This window comes from Pseudophryne corroboree, chromosome 12 (genome assembly GCF_028390025.1).
Source record: "Pseudophryne corroboree isolate aPseCor3 chromosome 12, aPseCor3.hap2, whole genome shotgun sequence".
NCBI lineage: Eukaryota > Metazoa > Chordata > Amphibia > Anura > Myobatrachidae > Pseudophryne > Pseudophryne corroboree.
The window spans coordinates 53,809,927-53,830,512 of record NC_086455.1 but is presented as its reverse complement, the minus strand read 5'-3'; the positions used below and the strand labels follow the sequence as shown (position 1 = coordinate 53,830,512).

At 49.3% G+C, this 20,586-nt stretch overlaps 1 protein-coding gene across 2 annotated transcripts in view; it reads right to left on the bottom strand.

Annotated features, from left to right (window-relative positions):
• The window catches only part of GALNS (galactosamine (N-acetyl)-6-sulfatase), a 79,550-nt gene extending 71,505 nt beyond the window's left edge, over window positions 1-8,045 (bottom strand). Inside the window, exon 1 of one of the 2 annotated variants that reach the window (XM_063947522.1) lies at window positions 7,763-8,045. In XM_063947522.1, the coding sequence (XP_063803592.1) occupies window positions 7,763-7,861 (99 nt within the window). In that variant the 5' untranslated portion in view covers window positions 7,862-8,045. The remainder of the gene's footprint in view (window positions 1-7,762) is intronic. The other variant, XM_063947523.1, reaches the window with a different exon arrangement.
• Window positions 8,046-20,586: the final 12,541 nt, after the last annotated feature.

Sequence of the window (20,586 nt, the reverse complement as noted above, 5' to 3'; positions counted from 1 at the left end):
ATAAAATGTGCTTTTCCCTTTATAGCTGCTGTTAGTATCAAAACTGCGCCAAATTAGTGCCCCCCTCTCTTTTTTACCCTTTTCTGTAGTGCAGGACTGCAGGGGAGAGTCAGGGAGACGTCCTTCCAGCGGAGCTGTGATGGAAAATGGCGCCCGTGTGCTGAGGAGATAGGCTCCGCCCCCTTCTCGGCGGCCTTTTCTCCCGCTTTTTGGTGAGTTCTGGCAGGGGTTAAAATACATCCATATAGCCCTGGGGGTTATATGTGGTGTATTTATGCCAGCCAAGGTGTTTACATTGCTGCTCAGGGCGCCCCCCCCCTAGCGCCCTGCACCCTCAGTGACCGAAGTGTGAAGTGTGCCTGAGTAACAATGGCGCACAGCTGCAGTGCTGTGCGCTACCTTGTTGAAGACTGATGTCTTCTGCCGCCGATTTTTCCGGACCTCTTCTTGCTTCTGGCTCTGTAAGGGGGCCGGCGGCGCGGCTCTGGGACCGAGCTCCGAGGCTGGACCTGTGTTCGGTCCCTCTGGAGCTAATGGTGTCCAGTAGCCTAAGAAGCCCAATCCACTCTGCACGCAGGTGAGTTCGCTTCTTCTCCCCTTAGTCCCTCGATGCAGTGAGCCTGTTGCCAGCAGGTCTCACTAAAAATAAAAAAAGCTAAAACTAAACTTTCACTAAGAAGCTCAGGAGAGCCCCTAGTGTGCACCCTTCTCGGCCGGGCACAAAAATCTAACTGAGGCTTGGAGGAGGGTCATAGGGGGAGGAGCCAGTGCACACCAGGTAGTCCTAAAGCTTTACTTTTGTGCCCAGTCTCCTGCGGAGCCGCTATTCCCCATGGTCCTTACGGAGTTCCCAGCATCCACTAGGACGTCAGAGAAAATAAGAATTTACTTACCGATAATTCTATTTCTCGGAGTCCGTAGTGGATGCTGGGGTTCCTGAAAGGACCATGGGGAATAGCGGCTCCGCAGGAGACAGGGCACAAAAAAGTAAAGCTTTTACCAGATCAGGTGGTGTGCACTGGCTCCTCCCCCTATGACCCTCCTCCAGACTCCAGTTAGGTACTGTGCCCGGACGAGCGTACACAATAAGGGAGGCAATTTGAATCCCGGGTAAGACTCATACCAGCCACACCAATCACACCGTACAACTTGTGATCTAAACCCAGTTAACAGTATGATAACAGAAAGAGCCTCTTAAAGATGGCTCCTTAACAATATAACCCGAATTTGTTAACAATAACTATGTACAGTATTGCAGATAATCCGCACTTGGGATGGGCGCCCAGCATCCACTACGGACTCCGAGAAATAGAATTATCGGTAAGTAAATTCTTATTTTCTCTATCGTCCTAAGTGGATGCTGGGGTTCCTGAAAGGACCATGGGGATTATACCAAAGCTCCCAAACGGGCGGGAGAGTGCGGATGACTCTGCAGCACCGAATGAGAGAATTCCAAGTCCTCTTTTGCCAGGGTATCAAATTTGTAGAATTTTACAAACGTGTTTTCCCCCGACCACGTAGCTGCTCGGCAGAATTGTAATGCCGAGACCCCTCGGGCAGCCGCCCAAGATGAGCCCACCTTCCTTGTGGAATGGGCCTTAACAGATTTAGGCTGTGGCAGGCCTGCCACAGAATGAGCAAGTTGAATTGTGTTACAAATCCAACGAGCAATCGTCTGCTTAGAAGCAGGGGCACCCAACTTGTTGGGTGCATATAGTATCAACAGCGAGTCAGATTTTCTGACTTCAGCCGTCCTTGAAATGTATATTTTTAAGGCTCTGACAACGTCCAACAACTTGGAGTCCTCCAAGTCGCCAGTGGCCGCAGGCACCACAATAGGTTGGTTCAGGTGAAACGCTGATACCACCTTAGGGAGAAAATGCGGACGAGTCCTCAGTTCTGCCCTATCCGAATGGAAGATTAGATAAGGGCTTTTATAAGATAAAGCCGCCAATTCAGATACTCTCCTGGCGGAAGCCAGGGCCAGTAACATAGTCACTTTCCATGTGAGATATTTAAAATCCACCTTTTTCAATGGTTCAAACCAATGGGATTTGAGGAAATCTAAAACTACATTTAGATCCCACGGTGCCACCGGAGGCACCACAGGAGGCTGTATATGCAGTACTCCTTTAACAAAAGTCTGTACCTCAGGAACTGAGGCCAATTCTTTTTGGAAGAATATTGACAGGGCCGAAATTTGAACCTTAATAGATCTCAATTTGAGACCCATAGACAATCCTGATTGTAGGAAATGTAGGAAACGACCCAGTTGAAATTCCTCCGTCGGAACACTCCGATCCTCGCACCACGCGACATATTTTCGCCAAATGCGGTGATAATGTTTCGCGGTGACTTCCTTCCTTGCCTTAATCAAGGTAGGAATGACTTCTTCTGGAATGCCTTTCCCTTTTAGGATCTGGCGTTCAACCGCCATGCCGTCAAACGCAGCCGCGGTAAGTCTTGAAAGAGACAGGGACCCTGTTGTAGCAGGTCCCTTCTCAGAAGTAGAGGGCACGGGTCGTCCGTGACCAACTCTTGAAGTTCCGGGTACCAAGTCCTTCTTGGCCAATCCGGAGCCACTAGTATTGTTCTTACTCCTCCTCACCGTATAATCTTCAATACCTTTGGTATGAGAGGCAGAGGAGGAAACACATATACTGATTTGTACACCCAAGGTGTTACCAGTGCGTCCACAGCTATTGCCTGTGGATCTCTTGACCTGGCGCAATACTTGTCCAATTTCTTGTTGAGGCGAGACGCCATCATGTCTACCATTGGTCTTTCCCAACAGTTTATTAGCATGTGGAAGACTTCTGGATGAAGACCCCCCTCTCCCGGGTGAATATCGTGTCTGCTGAGGAAGTCTGCTTCCCAGTTGTCCACGCCCGGGAAGAACACTGCTGACAGTGCTATTACGTGATTCTCCGCCCAGCGAAGAATCTTGGCAGCTTCTGCCATTGCACTCCTGCTTCTTGTGCCGCCCTGTCTGTTTACATGGGCGACCGCCGTGATGTTGTCCGACTGAATCAACACCGGTTTTCCTTGCAGGAGTGGTTCCGCCTGGCTTAGAGCATTTTAGATTGCTCTTAGTACCAGAATGTTTATGTGAAGAGACTTTTCCAGGTTCGTCCATACCCCCTGGAAGTTTCTTCCTTGTGTGACTGCTCCCCAACCTCTCAGGCTGGCGTCCGTGGTCACCAGGATCAAATCCTGTATGCCGAATCTGCGGCCCTCCAATAGATGAGCCTTTTGCAACCACCACAGAAGATATACCCTTGTCCTTGGCGACAGGGTTATTCGCAGGTGCATCTGAGGATGCGACCCTGACCATTTGTCCAACAGATCCCTTTGGAAAATTCTTGCATGGAATCTGCCGAATGGAATTGCTTCGTAAAAAGCCACCATTTTTCCCAGGACTCTTGTGCATTGATGTACAGACACCTTTCCTGGTTTTAGGAGGTTCCTGACAGGTCGGATAACTCCTTGGCTTTTTCCTCGGGAAGAAAAACCTTTTTCTGAACCGTGTCCAGAATCATCCCTAGGAACAGCAGACGTATCGTCGGAAAACAGCTGCGATTCTTGGAATATTTAGAATCCAGTCGTGCCGTCGAAGAACTACTTTAGATAGTGCTCTTCCGACCTCCAACTGTTCTCTGGAACTTGCCCTTTTTAGGTCGTGCAAGTAAGGGATAATTTAGATGCCTTTTTTCTTTGAAGAAACATCTTTTCGGCCATTACCTTGGTAAAAAGGCCCGGGGTGCCGTGGATAATTCAAACGGCATCGTCTGAAACTGATATTGACAGTTCTGTACCACGAACCAGAGGTACCCTTGATGAGAAGGACAAAATTTGGACATGGAGGTAATCCTTGATGTCCAGGGACACCATATAGTCCCCTTTTTTCCGGTTCGCTATCACTGCTCTGAGTGACTTTATCTCGATTTGAACCTTTTATGTAAGTGTTCAAAACATTTTAGATTTAGACTATGTGTCACCAAGCCGTCTGGCTTCAGTACCACAATATAGTGTGGAAAAATAATACCCTTTTCCTTGTCGTAGGAGGGGTACTTTGATTATCACCTGCTGGATATACAGCTTGTGAATTTTTACCAATGCTGCCTCCCTGTCGGAGGGAGCCGTTGGTAAAGCAGACTTCAGGAACCTGCGAGGAGAAAATGTCTCGACTCTCCAATCTTTACCCCTGGGATAATACTCGTACGATCTAGGGGTCAACTTGCGAGTGATCCCACTGCGCCCTGAGACTCTTGAGACTACCCCCCCACCTTGAGTCCGCTTGCACGGCCCCAGCGTCATGCTGAGGACTTGGCAGACGCGGTGGAGGGCTTCTTTTCCTGGGAAAGGGCTGCCTGCTGCAGTCTACTTCCCTTACCTCTATGTCTGGGCAGATATGACTGGCCTTTTGCCTGCATGCCCTCATGGGAAAGGAAAGATTGAGGCTGAAAAGACGGTGTCTTTTTTAGCTGAGATGTAACTTGGGGTAAAAAAGGTTGGATTTCCCAGCTGTTGCTGTGGTCCCCAGGTCCGATGGACCGACCCCCAAATAACTCCTTCCCTTTATACAGCAATACTTCCATCTGCCGTATGGGATCTGTATCACCTGACCACTGTCGTGTCCCTGACATCTTCTGGGAGATATGGACAACGCACTTATCTTGATGCCAGAGAGCAAATATCCCTCTGTGCATCTCACATACATATATATAGAATGCATCCTATTAAATGCTCTACATGAATAAAATATTTTCAGTCAGGGAATCCGACCAAGCCAACCCAGCACTGCATCTCCAGGCTGATGGCGATCGCTGGTCGCAGTATAACCACCGTATGTGTGTATATACTTTTTAGGATATTTTTCCAGCTTCCTATCAGCTGGCTCCTTGAGGGCGGCCGTATCTGGAGACGGTAACGCCACTTGATAAGCGTGTGAGCGCCTTATCACCCTAAGGGGTGTTTCCCAACGTACCCTAATTTCTGGCGGGAAAGGGTATAACGCCAATATTTGCTATCGGGGTAACCCTACGCATCATCACACACTTCATTTTATTTTATCTGATTCAGGAAAAACTACAGGTAGTTTTTTCACTCCCACATAATACCCTTTCTTGTGGTACTTGTAGTATCAGAAACACGTAACACCTCCTTCATTGCCCTTAACGTGTGGCCCTAATGAGAAATACGTTTGTTTATTCACCGTCGACACTGTATTCAGTGTCCGTGTCTGTGTCTGTGTCGACCGACTGAGGTAAATGGGCGTTTTTAAAACCCCTGACGGTGTTTCTGAGACGCCTGGACCGGTCCTAATAGATTGTCGGCCGTCTCATGTCGTCAACCGACCTTGCAGCGTGTTGACATTCTCACGTAATTCTCTAAATAAGCCATCCATTCCGGTGTCGACTCCCTAGAGAGTGACATCACCATTACAGGCAATTTCTCCGCCTCCTCACCAACATCGTCCTCATACATGTCGACACACACGTACCGACACACAGCACACACACCGGGAATGCTCTGACAGAGGACAGGACCCACTAGCCCTTTGGGGAGACAGAGGGAGAGTCTGCCAGCACACACCAAAAACGCTATAATTATATAGGGACAACCTTATATAAGTGTTTCTCCCTTATAGCATCTTTTATATATATACAATATCGCCAAAATCAGTGCCCCCTCTCTCTGTTTTAACCCTGTTTCTGTAGTGCAGTGCAGGGGAGAGCCTGGGAGCCTTCTCTCCAGCTTTTCTGTGAGAGAAAATGGCGCTGTGTGCTGAGGAGATAGGCCCCGCCCCTTTTTCGGCGGGCTCGTCTCCCGCTATTTTTGAAGTTAGGCAGGGGTTAAATATCTCCATATAGCCTCTGTGGGCTATATGTGAGGTATTTTTTGCCTCTAATAAGGTTTTTATTTGCCTCTCAGAGCGCCCCCCCCAGCGCTCTGCACCCTCAGTGACTGTTGTGTGAAGTGTGCTGAGAGGAAAATGGCGCACAGCTGCAGTGCTGTGCGCTACCTTTATGAAGACTCAGGAGTCTTCAGCCGCCGATTTTGGACCTCTTCTCTCTTCAGCGTCTGCAAGGGGGCCGGCGGCGCGGCTCCGGTGACCATCCAGGCTGTACCTGTGATCGTCCCTCTGGAGCTAGTGTCCAGTAGCCAAGCAGCAAATCCACTCTGCACGCAGGTGAGTTCACTACTTCTCCCCTAAGTCCCTCGTTGCAGTGATCCTGTTGCCAGCAGGACTCACTGTAAAGTAAAAAACCTAAGCTAAACTTTCTCTAAGCAGCTCTTTAGGAGAGCCACCTAGATTGCACCCTTCTCGTTCGGGCACAAAATCTAACTGGAGTCTGGAGGAGGGTCATAGGGGGAGGAGCCAGTGCACACCACCTGATCTGGTAAAAGCTTTACTTTTTTGTGCCCTGTCTCCTGCGGAGCCGCTATTCCCCATGGTCCTTTCAGGAACCCCAGCATCCACTTAGGACGATAGAGAAAAGCTTTTATTTTGAGACAGAGTGTAGATTTACTTGGAAACGTGTTCTCAAAGCCATCGATTATGGTACCGATGGTTTTACAACTGTAATAAGATTAAATGCTGGTGTATTTTTATTGGTGTTTTAAAACCATGGGTCATAGCCACCAATGATCTACCCCATGACTGGAAATATCGACATGGAAAAAGGTTGACATTAGTTTTTTTTTACTTTTTTTGGTGTCGTTTTCTTCATAAAGTGACGGGGAACCCCAATTAGTGCATTGTGTCCACACGCATGGCTAGCGAAGGTGCCTCGCTGTGCTACCGCTGCGCTCGACACAGGTTACTATTCCCAATCATAGTCCACGTGGATCATAAAGTAAAAACGTATGAAATAGTTAAAAAAAATGAAGAAAAAATTTTTGTGAAAAACTCATGTCGACATTTTTCCATGTCGACCTAATGACCATGTCGACCAATAGTGGTCAACCTAATGACTGTTGAACTAGGGGGGACATATACTCAGCAGTGATAAGAGCTGAGAAGTGAGCCAGTGGAGAAGTTGCCCATGGCAACCAATCAGCACTGAAGTAACATCTATAATTTGCATAATATAAAATGATACAGAGCTGCTGATTGATTGCCATGGGCACTTCTCCACTGGCTCACTTGTCCGCTCTTATCACTGCTTACTAAATGTCCCCCTAAGTGTGGTCAACCTAAGACCGTCTGTATCCCATATACCTGTATGGTTGTGTCTATGTTGCCTTCGTGCAAAGGACCTGGACGTGACAAAACGAGTGGGCAGGAGACAACTTCCGCCCTTACAGCTCCTAAATGTTTCCTTCGTTCTCCGTTCGTTTAGGGTATTTTTTTTTTCTATGCAGCATTGCTTCGCTCGCCACGCATCGGGCTCGGTGTCTCGCTCCGCTCGCCACACTTTTCTATTCCAAATAGATTGTGACATGGACCCAGGGGGTTATGGGAAAGGTCCTTAGCGCGAAGAGAATATAGACGCAACCATACCTGTATACACACCAAAGTCACATTTTGCACCGCTGAGCTCCAAAAGTGAACCACTAGAGCCCCATGTACTCTGAATTAGTGTTAACTAGTACATGCAAACGCACTGGTGTGAAAGCCTACACAGTAACAATACATAAACACAAAGGCGTGTACTGCAATATACTGTTACATAGGTGTAAGCTCTGATGCTCAGAACGCACAAGCAGGAAGAAGTTATCAGACTGACAAGCACACCAGCCCTCCCTGTGCACTCACATCATCCATCAGCAGCAGAACGATATTGGGACGGGTCCCGTTGGTTCCCAGAGCGGGTCGGAGAAGACAGAGAACAGCCAGAGCCCACACAGGAGACATGGCAGTACTGTAGCTACTGCTAGTTCTTCGCTATAAGTTCTGTTACTCTACTTTCACTGTTGAACCAGTCATGTGATTGCTGCAGTCACATGACTACACAGCCTCGGACTGCTCGGCGCTGCTGCTGTAAATCTTCCTGTTGCCGTGTAGCTGAGAGCAGAGAGAGCACACACTGTTGAAAAAGGACGGTGGAGGGGGGGGGGGGGACAGGATGCTCTGCAAGAGGAAATGAGGGATACGTGTAATATAAATGTCTTGTAGCACCGTAGCAGGGGGGAGTATGTGTGATTTGATATATAATCACAGGCCAGTTCTGCAATTCAAAGAAGATATCTCCGATACACAGGGGCAAACCAGAGTATTTCTAGAAGGGGCAGGGCTGTTACTAGACAATTTGGCTCCCAGTGCAAACATAAAAAAAATGCGACCCCCCAATCCCACCGACATTCAAAATGTGCATGCGCAGTGTATACGCTATTCACGAGAGACAGGGACTGGGGGCATGGCCAGCTGCTAACTGAGCGCTGGCCATGCCCCAACAGTGATGCAAACGGGGGCGTGGCTCCTGGTTGAAAAGCCATGCCCCCTTTTCTATAGGACACACCTGTTTCTGCTGCGGGGTACACTGGGCTCCACAAGGATAGACATTGGGGTGTAGAGTAGGATCTTGATCCGAGGCACCAACATGCTCAAAAGCTTTGACTGTTTCCAAGATGCATAGCGCCGCCTCCTATATAACCCCGCCTCCCTGCACACAAGCTCAGTTTTGTAGTTGGTGCTGCAGATAGCAGGCACATAACAGAGTGGCTGCTCCGGGCAGCCCTAAGAAGAGCTTTTTTAATGAAGAAAAGTGAAGACTTCAAGGGCTGCAGCAGTGTGTACATGTTTAGTGACATTCACTGCTGCAGCTCCATTTCTCCCCAGCGGCGCTGTACACTCCTGTGCCCTGGTTGCCGGGTAACTACAGCGGGAGGCTCCGGTTTTCTTCTGGTCAGGCCAGTGGGAGGCGGGCCGCACGCGCTGGACACTGTGGCAGTACAGGCGATCCCACTAGATCACCAGGGCATGGGTGCAGGTCAGGTTTTCTCTTTAAACCTTTTTTATTTGTAGCCCGCAGTACCAGGTGGTTTTGCCAGCAGAGGGGATAAGGCTTAGACCTGGAGCCCCTCCCCCAGCCCCAGGGCACCATTTCCAGTAAATGTTCCCGCCCTGGAGCTGCATATCTGTCTCTCCCTCACTCCCTGTCAGTGTGTGGGCGCCATTTCTCTCAGCTACACTGTTCCTGGGACTGCTTGGGCAAATCCTCCTTTGTAAAGCCGCCTGGTAGTCAGCGCTGTGACTTTACATGACACTTAAGTATTCTACATGTCATTTAGACAGTGATAGTTAAGAAAGAGTGCATTTAGTCAGGGTTCTCTGGTACAAGTACCCTGGGATATACATCCAGTTCTTACTGTGCAGTGTTATATCTATTGACTACATAGCTATATATATAAGCTAGTCCAGTGCAGTATTATTGTTGGTAATAACCTCTGCATTGTATAACTGTGACTATATGTGTGTGCATTAGCTTGCTGGGTGATTTTCTTTCGTGTCTCTCACTCAACTTGCTGTCCCTATATCCTATAACCTGAGGGGGCTTGGTGCGTCAGGTTTATAATAATATAATATAGGATATTCACAATATATACTCTTAATTGTATTTTTCTATGTGATTTTAGTCACCATATCTCTCCTGTATCTCTGCTTGTGCTGACTACACCGCGCAGGGGTTTAGGCAAGGGGTATTGTGCTGCTGACAATTGTACTGTGTTACCTGATACTGCAAGTTATATCATGTCTGCTTCTGAGGGTAACGGTTCTGGGTCTGAACACACTGCCGGTGTTGCTGATGCCACAGATCCCTATGAGGAGAATATAGCAGCTGCGGGCTCTGGTTCTGGGGGCTCAGTGGGACTGTGGCAACGGGGGTCCATAATGACCCGCCGTGGGCCACTTTCTCCACACTTCTGCATACGCTAGTTACTAAACTAACGCCCCCTATGGAACCTCCTATGGCGGTTCAACCGTATGTGGTCCCCGCGGCTAACCCACCGTGGGCAGATAATTTGTCTGCTCAACTGAAGACATTGAACCAGTCCTTGACTACTAAAAAGTCTGACATTCGCTCGTCTAAGACCAAGGGGTCCTCTAAGCGAGCTCTAACCTCCTCACAATCCACTGCTGTCTCTGACACCTCGTCTGATGAAGATGGCGCTTACACTGACCCCACAGATTCTGACACAGATACGGCTGATGGGGAGGGTAGTTCACATGTGGATGTTCCTGATCTTTTGGAGGCTATTAAGTTGATTCTACAGATTACGGATGAACCCGAGCCATCCGTCCCTCCTAAGAAACCAGATAGGTTCAAGCGTCAGAAGGTGGTTAAACAAGTTTTACCTCATTCTGACCACCTAGTGGAAATACCTCAGGAATCCTGGGGAAATCCAGGAAAGAAGCTTGTGCCTCAAAAGAAGATGCTGGCTCGATATCCCCTCGCGCCACAGCTAGAGATGGGCAACTCGGCTCTTTTCCATGAGCGGCTCAGCTCATCGAAAAGAGACGGTTCTTTTGAACGGCTCATGGCTCACGGCTCACTAATTACATTAATATTGGTATTCGTGCAGCAGCACCCACATTACCATCCCCTGCCCCTCTTCTCCAGGGGAGGAAAATAAAGAGCCGCCCTTTACACATCCTCTCTTTAAAAAAAAAAAGGAAAGCACACATACATATACTTATAATTACACACCTGCAATAAATAACAGACTCCACGTGAGCGGCGATTCACCTGTGTCTGTGTGTAAAGGTGGGTACACACTAATAGATATATCTGCAGATCAATTGATCTGCAGATATATCTATGGACGGATCGGACAGTGTGTTGAGCATACACACTGCCCGATCCGTCGGGGACTGACGTCATGAACTGGGCGGGCGTGTGTACACGCCAGCCCAGTTCAGCTGTCAATCACCGCCGGTCGCCGCAGCATGTGTACGGGCGGTCTGTACACACACAGCGACGCGCCAATATATCGGTAGATATATTGGCCATCGGCTGTGCTGCGCGGCCGACGCGATACGTCTGTGAATGACGGAGATCACAGACGTATCGGCCGTACACACTGGCCGACAGTCCCGCAATATATCGGCCAGTGTGTACGGGCCTTTACTGTAATGAGATGATTCATGACTCATGAGAAGAACTGACTCGTTCCCGGCTCCAGGCAGGAATTAGAGAACAGAGCCGGCGCAGTGAGCAATTCTTCACATACACTGACTCAGTGATGAACCGCCGCTCACTGCGCCGGCTCTGTTCCACTTCCTGCCTGGAGCCGGGAGCGAGTCACTTCTTCTCATGAGTCATGAATCATCTCATTACAGTTACACACAGACAGAGGGAGCTGACACAGGTGAACCGTCGCTGAAGAACCGCTGCTCACTTGAAACGGCTCACGGCTCACTTAGTAGAGCCGGCTCAAAAGAGCGGCTCAAGAGTGAGCTACACATCTCTAGCCAGAGCTGTCTAAAAATTGGGAAACGCCTCCTCCAGTGGACTCGCATGTGGCTAGGATGGTGGTTTCCCCAGCTCTACCTGTCACTACCGTCACGTCTCTAAAAGAGCCTACGGATAAACGTGTGGAGGGTTGTCAACGTGTGGAGGGTTGTCTGAAAGCGATTTACACCCTCACGGGTGTTGCACAAAGGCCCACTATTGCAGCAACATCGGCTGCAGAGGCTATTGAAGCATGGGCCTTGGAGTTAGAAGCTGAAATCTCTTCTGACCATGCTAGACAGTGCTTGTCATATATTGTCACAGCTTCTCACTATATTAAAGAGGCGGCTTCTGATGCTGGTATTCTAACAGCCAAGGCCTCTACTACGTCAGTCCTGGCTCGCTGGATATTGTGGCTGAGATCCTGGTCTGTGGATCTGGACTCTAGAAAAACCCTGGAGGTACTCCCTTTTAAGGGACATATTCTGTTTGGGGAGGACTTAAATAAGATAGTGGCTGACTTGGCTACTGCCAAAACTGCCTGTCTGCCAAGTACCGCTCCTTCTGTGTCGAAGGCTAAAGGTACTTCCTTTCGCCCCTTTCGTCCTTCAGGTAAAGCAAAAGGTCAGGCGTACCACAAGCAGGCCCGCACTTCCAAACCTGGTAAGCCAAAGCCCAAAAGTGCCTGGGCTGCCCGTCAGCCAGCTTCCAAGACCGATAAGCCTGCCGCATGGCGGGGCGGGCTTCCCCCAGGGGGATCCCAGGGTGGGGGGCCGGCTTCTAGGGTATACCGAGGAATGGTTGAAGACCACTTCAGCTACCTGGGTACGGGAAGTCGTCACTCGAGGTTACACCATAGCCTTCAAAAACCGTCCCCCTCATCGATTTTGCCTGACAGACGTCCCTTTGGACCAGACAAAGGCAAACACTCTACACCTCGGTGGTACAGACCTTCCTAGATACAGGAGTGGTAGTACAGGTGCCTCTTGCTCAGAGAGGCCGGGGGTACTATTCTCCGCTGTTTCTAGTCCCGAAACCGAATGGGTCCTCCCGGTCCTCAATCTCAAGGCATTGAACAGGTTTGTGAAAGTTTCCAAGTTCCGTATGGAAACCCTTCGCTCTATAGTTCTGGCCTTGGAACCTGGGGATTATATGGTCTCCCTGGATATACAAGATGCTTACCTGCATATTCCGATAGCAGTGTCGCATCAGCAATACCTGAGGTGTGCGATTGGCAACCTACATTACCAGTTTCGGGCGTTATCTTTTGGTTTAACTACGGCACCACGAGTCTTCACCAAAGTTATGGCGGTGATGACGGTGGTACTCCGCCGTCAAGGGGTCAGGATCCTGCCGTATCTGGACGACTTGTTGATCCTGGCAAATTCCCCAGAACTTCTCCTGCGTCATCTGGATATGACTGTCCGGTTTCTGCAAGCCCATCAACTGGAAGAAATCCTCCCTGGTCCCTGCTCAGAGCATGGTACACCAGGGAGCGCTATTGGACACTCACAACCAGCGGTTGTTCTTGTCTCCGGAGAAAGTCCTGAAGCTTCAGGACAGGATTCGTTGCTTCCTTTCTCGTCCGCAAGTGTCGATACATTCGGCAATGCAGGTGCTGGGCCTCATGCTGTCAGCATTCGACATGGTGGAGTATGCTCAATTCCATTCTCGCCCCCTCCAGAGGCTGATTCTGGCCAAGTGGGACGGCCTGCCTCACCGGATCAGGTCTCACATGATCTCATTGACTCCGGAGGTCCGTCTGTCGCTGCACTGGTGGCTCCAGGACCAATGATTGTGCAGGGGCCGTCCCTTCTGGATATCCGACTGGGTACTGTTGACGGCAGATGCTAGTCTAAGGGTTTGGGGCGCGGTGCTGGAGCAACACTCCCTTCAGGGTCGGTGGACCAAGGAGGAATCTCTCCTCCCGATCAACATTCTGGAATTGCGGGCGGTCTTCAACTCGTTGAACTTGGCCCAGCATTTAATTCAGAACTGTCCTGTTCAAGTACAGTCGGACAACGCCACCACAGTGGCTTACATAAATCATCAAGGCGGCACTCGAAGCCGTTTGGCAATGAAGGAAGTCTCACGGATTCTGCAATGGGCGGAACGCCATCTACCGGCCATATCCGCAATATTCATTCCGGGAGTTCTGAATTGGGAAGCGGACTTTCTCAGTCGTCAGGACGTACACGCCGGAGAGTGGGGCCTCCATCCAGAAGTGTTTCAACTCCTAGTGGAAAAGTGGGGCCTTCCAGACGTGGATCTGATGGCGTCTCGACACAATCACAAGGTTCCGGTCTTCGGAGCAAGGACAAGGGATCCTCAAGCAGCATTCGTGGATGCGCTGGCGGTGCCGTGGAGGTTTCGGCTGCCGTAAGTGTTACCTCCGGTGTCACTCCTGCCCAGGGTTATTCAGACCTCCTCGTTCAGGGCCCCAGTGTCTACCATAACCTAGCGCAGCTGTCTTTGATGGCGTGGCTCTTGAAGCTTCCGTCTTGAGGGCTAAAGGGTTTTCTGAGGCAGTCATTCAAACTATGTTGCGGGCCCGGAAACCGGCTTCTGCCCGGATTTACCATAGGGTCTGGCATTCTTACTTTGGTGCGCATCTAACAATTATGACACTTCCAAGTTTAGTACAGCCAAGTTGTTGGCTTTTCTTCAGCAGGGCCTGGACTTAGGCCTGCGTCTGGCCTCCCTCAAGGTTCAAATATCTGCCTTGTCGGTGTGGTTTCAGAGAAAGATTGCGACCTTACCTGATGTGCATACCTTTACTCAGGGTGTGTTGCGTATCCAACCTCCCTATGTCCCGCCTGTGGCTCCTTGGGACTTGTCGGTGGTTTTGGAGGCGTTACAACAGTCTCCGTTTGAACCTCTTGGTTCAGCTGATCTTAAGTGGCTTTCACTTAAGGTGGTGTTTCTGTTGGCTATTGCCTCAGCTAGAAGAGTGTTGGATTTGGGTGCCTTGTCTTGTAGTTCCCCATATCTGATATTTCACCGTGACTGGGCGGTTCTTAGGACTCGTCCTGGTTATTTGCCTAAGGTGGTTTCTTCGTTCCACCTTAATCAGGAGATTGTGGTTCCGGCCCTTGTCTCTCCTTATCTGTCTCCCAAAGAGCGGTCTTTGGATGTGGTACGGGCTCTCCGTATCTATGTGAAGAGAACTGCTTCTATTAGGAAATCTGATTCTCTCTTTATTCTGATTGGGTTTTACAAACGGGGCTGGCCTGCTCACAAGCAGACTTTGGCCAGATGGATTAGAATGGTGATTGCACATGCTTATGTGACGGCTGGTCTGTCAGCTCCTGCTCACATTACGGCACATTCTACTCGGTCCGTTGGACCTTCTTGGGCGGCCCGCCGTGATGCGACCCTTGAACAATTGTGCAAGGCAGCTGCGTGGTCCTCAGGGAACACGTTCATAAGGTTCTATGCCTTCGATACTGCCGCTTCCCAGGATGCTTCCTTTGGACGCCGGGTTCTTATGCCCGCTACAGTGCATCCCCTCCCATAAGGAACTGCTTTAGGACATCCCCAATAACTATCCTTGTGGAGCCCAGTGTACCCCGCAGCAGAAAACGAGTTTTATGGTAAGAACTTACCTTTGTTAAAACTCTTTCTGCGAGGTACACTGGGCTCCACAAGGTGCCCACCCTGACGCACTTAGCTTCTTTGGGTTGGTATGGCATTAGCCGCTGACACTTCTCCTGTCGTGAGAATGTGGTGTTTGTGGCTACTAACTGTTGTCGTCTCTATTCCTGCTACTGCATTGGGCTGGTTAACTAAAAACTGAGCTCCTGTGCACGGAGGCGGGGTTATAGAGGAGGCGGCGCTATGCATCTTGGGAACAGTCAAAGCTTTTGAGCCTGTTGGTGCCTCGGATCAAGATCCTACTCTACACCCCAATGTCTATCCTTGTGGAGCCCAGTGTACCTCGCAGAAAGAGTTTTAACAAAGGTAAGTTCTTACCATAAAACTCATTTTTTGGTTGCGCCATGCAAGAGAGTCCTGCTTCATCTTTCCCAATGTTGGGAGGTATGGAGACAGAACTGCACTTTCTACACATTCTCCCACCATCATGGTAAGGCACCTGTCTCTTCTTTCTGGCAGCTACTCTCTGGTCCAGTGCACCGATTAAGGGGTCAGATCCACATACACAGCAAACTTGGTAGGAGAAGCTGCTGCCACTGGACATGTGCACCCGTTTTGCTCTGTCCCTTAAACTGCATGTTGCGGCGGCAGCTCTAGTAATCGTATTATAATATTGCTATTGTCATAATTTGAGCCACTGGCTAAGAGGTATGTGCTGCAGTTCCCCTGTTTCCAATCAAATAGCAGCCTCCAGCCCCCATAGGTTTAGCCAGGTTATGGCTGCTTTATTGAGAGATCTACCAAGCCAGCGGCAGTGGGTATGGGGACTTGTCAGCTACCCCATATCTCACTGAGGAGGGTCTTAGATAAAAGGAGACAGTTACAGTAACACCTGCAAAAAATAATAATGTTGTGAATCCTGGATAGGTCTCTCATTGCTGGTCTGTGCCCTTTCTCCTACAACATGGCAACAGCTCCAGAAGAGAAGCTCAGCGAGGTGTTACTTATAAGTAAGTGCGTGAATGCGGCCAAGCCCAAGGGGCAATCGCTGTTTCTGTGCTCCATGTGTCACCCTCACAGATGAAGTGACCTCACTACAGAGCAGCATTGATGAGACACACAGGAAATACCATCTCCTCCTGGCAAGGTAGAAAGAGATGCAAGTGCAGTCTGGCTAACGCTGATCAGATGGGACTCATAAACCACTAAGGGCCATGTGATTGGGGATTTTACTATAATCTCACCTGTTCCTTGGAAGGTTTCAGTAGGTGTATGAGTGTATTTATGTGAGTGTGTGTAATCTCAAAGTTATATGACAAGTGTCACCGTCTCTCATGATTACTGTGAAACCCTACAGCACCCCGTGAGGGTGAGAAGGAGATTTATAAACCTCCCAAAGGTGCTGCAGGCTGGTGCGCCAGGAACTGCTGCAATCTGTCAGACTTTGCTACCCCTTTCTGGACTGCACTAGGAAATAAGGTTGTGTGATCTACAACAGTATTTTGCACCATTACTGGTGAAAGGAATTATAGAACAGCGCACCCTTGTGTTTACCGGCCAGGACTTTGCCTCTGTTCACTTTTATATTAATACTTGTACATGTGCGGAATATTTAATTGCTGCATTGATGGGTCTGTGATTTACAATAGGTTGGTGTCAAAATTATAAAATCCTGTGGAAAGCCATATGTTACTGCAGAAATCAATAAGGGTCATTTTCATTAATTTTTTTTATGAAGAAGGTGAAAATATAAATCTGTCAGAAAATCCTACATCATAGAGGTACAACCCTAAACTAGAGCTGATGGGGACACATCAGGGACACTAAGGGGTATATGCAATTAGCGGCGAATCGCGGCAATTTTTCGGCCGTTTTTTAATTCGACAGTCTAATTTCTGCAAGTGGGTGCCGAAATTGACCATATTCAATAAAAAACGGATTCAACAGTCCTGCTGACGAAAAACGGCCGATTTGACGGATTTTGTTCCGATTTTTAAAAAACGGGAAAAACCCCGAAAAAAAATTGCGTGGGGTCCCCCCTCCAAAGCATAACCAGCCTCGGGCTCTTCGAGCTGGTCCTGGTTCTAAAAATCCGGGGGAAAAATGGACAGGGGATCCCCCGTATTTTTAAAACCAGCACCGGGCTCTGCGCCTGGTGCAAAAAATACGGGGGACAAAAAGAGTAGGGGTCCCCCGAATTTTTAACACCAGCATCGGGCTCTACTAGCTGGACAGATAATGCCACAGCCGGGGGTCACTTTTATACAGCGCCCTGCGGCCGTGGCATTAAATATCCAACTAGTCACCCCTGGCCGGGGTACCCTGGGGGAGTGGGGACCCCTTCAATCAAGGGGTCCCCCCCCCAGCCACCCAAGGGCCAGGGGTGAAGCCCGAGGCTGTCCCCCCCATCCAAGGGCTGCGGATGGGGGGCTGATAGCCTTGAGAAAATGTAAAGAATATTGTTTTTTCCTGTAGTACTACAAGTCCCAGCAAGCCTCCCCCGCAAGCTAGTACTTGGAGAACCACAAGTACCAGCATGCGGGAGAAAACGGGCCCGCTGGTACCTGCAGTACTACTGGGAAAAAAATACCCAAATAAAAACAGGAGACACACACCTTGAGAGTAAAACTTTATTGCACACCTGCCGACACACACATACTTACCTATGTTGACCCGCCGACTGCCACGTCTCCTGATCCGACGATCCGGGGTACCTGTGAATAAAATTATACTCACCTCAATCCAGTGTCCAGATATAAATCCTCGTACTTGGCAAAAAAAATAAACGAACACCCGGACCAGCGGACTGAAAGGGGTCCCATGTTTACACATGGGACCCCTTTCCCCGAATGCCGGGACCCCACGTGACTCCTGTCACAGAGGTCCCTTCAGCCAATCAGGAAGCGCTACTTTGTTGCACTCACCTGATTGGCTGTATGCGCGTGTGAGCTCAGACAGCGCATCGCACAGCTCCCTCCATTACTTTCAATGGTGGGAACTTTGCCGTCAGCGGTGGGGTTACCCGCGGTCAGCCGCTGACCGCGGGTGACCTCACCGCTAACGGCAAAGTTCCCACCATTGAGTATAATGGAGAGGCTTTGCGATGCGCTGTGACAGCTCAGACGTGCAGCCAATCAGCAGAGTGCCAGGACGTTGCGCTCGCTGATTGGCTTAAGAGACCTTTCTGTGACAGCAGTCACGGGGGGGGGGGGGGGTCTCTGCATTCGGGGGAAAGGGGTCCCATGTGTAAACATGGGACCCCTTTCAGTCCGGCTTGGTCGGGTGTTCGTTTATTTTTTTTGCCAAGTACGAGGATTTATATCTGGACACTGGATTGAGGTGAGTATAATTTTATTCACAAGTACCCCGGATCGTCGGATCAGGAGACGTGGCAGTCGGCGGGTCAACATAGGTAAGTATGTGTGTGTCGGCAGGTGTGCAATAAAGTTTTACTCTCAAGGTGTGTGTCTCCTGTTTTTATTTGGGTATTTTTTTCCCAGTAGTACTACAGGTACCAGCGGGCCCGTTTTTCTCCCGCAAGCTGGTACTTGTGGTTCTCCAAGTACCAGCTTGCGGGGGAGGCTTGCTGGGACTTGTAGTACTACAGGAAAAAACAATATTCTTGTCATTTTCTCAAGGCTATCAGCCCCCCATCCGCAGCCTTTGGATGGGGGGGGGGGGGGACAGCCTCGGGCTTCACCCCTGGCCCTTGGGTGGCTGGGGGACACACCCCTTGATTGAATGGGTCCCCACTCCCCCAGGGTACCCCGGCCAGGGTGACTAGTTGGATATTTAATGCCACGGCCGCAGGGCGCTGTATAAAAGTGACCCCCGGCTGTGGCATTATCTGTCCAGCTAGTGGAGCCCGATGCTGGTGTTAAAAATATGGGGGACCCCTACTCTTTTTGTCCCCCGTATTTTTTGCACCAGCACCAGGCGCAGAGCCCGGTGCTGGTTTTAAAAATACGGGGGATCCCTTGTCCATTTTCCCCCCGGACTTTTAGAACCAGGACCGGCTAGACCAGCCCGAGGCTGGTTATGCTTTGGAGGGGGGACCACACGCCATTTTTTTCCGAGATTTTACCATTCCATCTAAAAAAAAAAAAAAAAAAAAAAGGTTCAAAATATATAAATAATACTTGTGCCTCCCAAAAAGACAAACCAAGTACCTAATCCCTTCTAATATAAATAGATATGCTATTACCAATAAAAAAAACACGTTTTAAATTTTTTTTATTAGATTCACCCACCAAAGTGTGGTGGATTGAAAATGACGAATTTACTGTCTAAAAGCACTGTTGTCGAATTTCCAAACTTCAATTGAATATACTTTTGTCGAATTGCCGCATTTGTACCATTGCAGAAATGTCGAATTTGACAAATGTCGAATTTCAAAAAGTCAAATTTTGAAAGTCAGTTTTTTTGACGGAAAGTACTGAATTGCATTGTCGAATTTTTTTTTTGGGCGAAAAAGTCCCGTTTTTCGACAATTTCGGGAATTCGACCGCAATTGCATATACCCCTAAGGAGGAATTGTGAGGAGAATATAGGACTACCTGAGAACTCTGGCCCAGATTTTTCAAGCCTTCAAGACTGCTAAATTGCACGGTGATATAGTACCAGCCAATCAGCTCCTAACTATCATGTAGATATGTGTTTGAAAAATGACAGTGAGGCGCTGATTGATTGGTACTTTATCACTGTGAAATGTATCACTCTCCAAGTCTTGATAAACCTGGGCCAAAGTATGAGGTAGAAGAAGCCGGAGCCAGCTGCCCCTTTCATGTGCGTGTGGCCTAAGCAGTTGCCTAGCTGTCAAATACAGAGCCTAACCGAAATACAGGGCCCGATTTAGAGTTTTACACAAGTAGGCCATAATGTGTGCTTGGAAATAAATGCAAATCTCCTTCTTTACTGTACCAGTATACAGTGGGCTCAGCTTTGTGATGTCAGGGCAGGGCCGGCAACAGCAGGGTACAACTGTACCGGGCCCCAAGGATCAGAGGGGCCCCAAGTATAGGCTGATAAGTACCCGGCAGGGATGTGAGCCGTCTTGTCCAAATAGGGCAGCGAGCTGCAGGCAGTGTGTCCACATCCTCAGAGTGACAGGAGCCTCTCACACACAGTGACTGTGCAGAGTGAGTGTGCATCCGCTCTTCCGGGTTTTGCTCTGTTGCAGGAAGTTACGGGACATGGTAGCAGCTCCGCTAGCCAGGATTCCCGTGCCCTGCATTGGCCTCTTCTGGTAGGGTCTGCTGTGCAGTGTTCGGGTCTGGGGAGTGCAGCACAGTTGAGTCTCTTCCTGGGGTGGTGGAGCTGGGAATGGAGCATGGAGTTATTGGGAAGAGACAGACTGTGGGGTGTGTGGGAGAAAGGAGAGAGGAAGACGCAGACTGTGGTATGTAGGGGGGAGGAAGGAGAGGTATACATATTTCCAACATGACCCTCTCCAGGAGGGACACAATGCTCTGCTTCTTGACTTTTCTGTTAATTTGTGATTGCCAGCACCTGTGTTGAACAGGTTAATGGATAAGAAAGGTGTCATGTTGGGAGGTATGCTATATATATATATATATATATATATATGTATCTA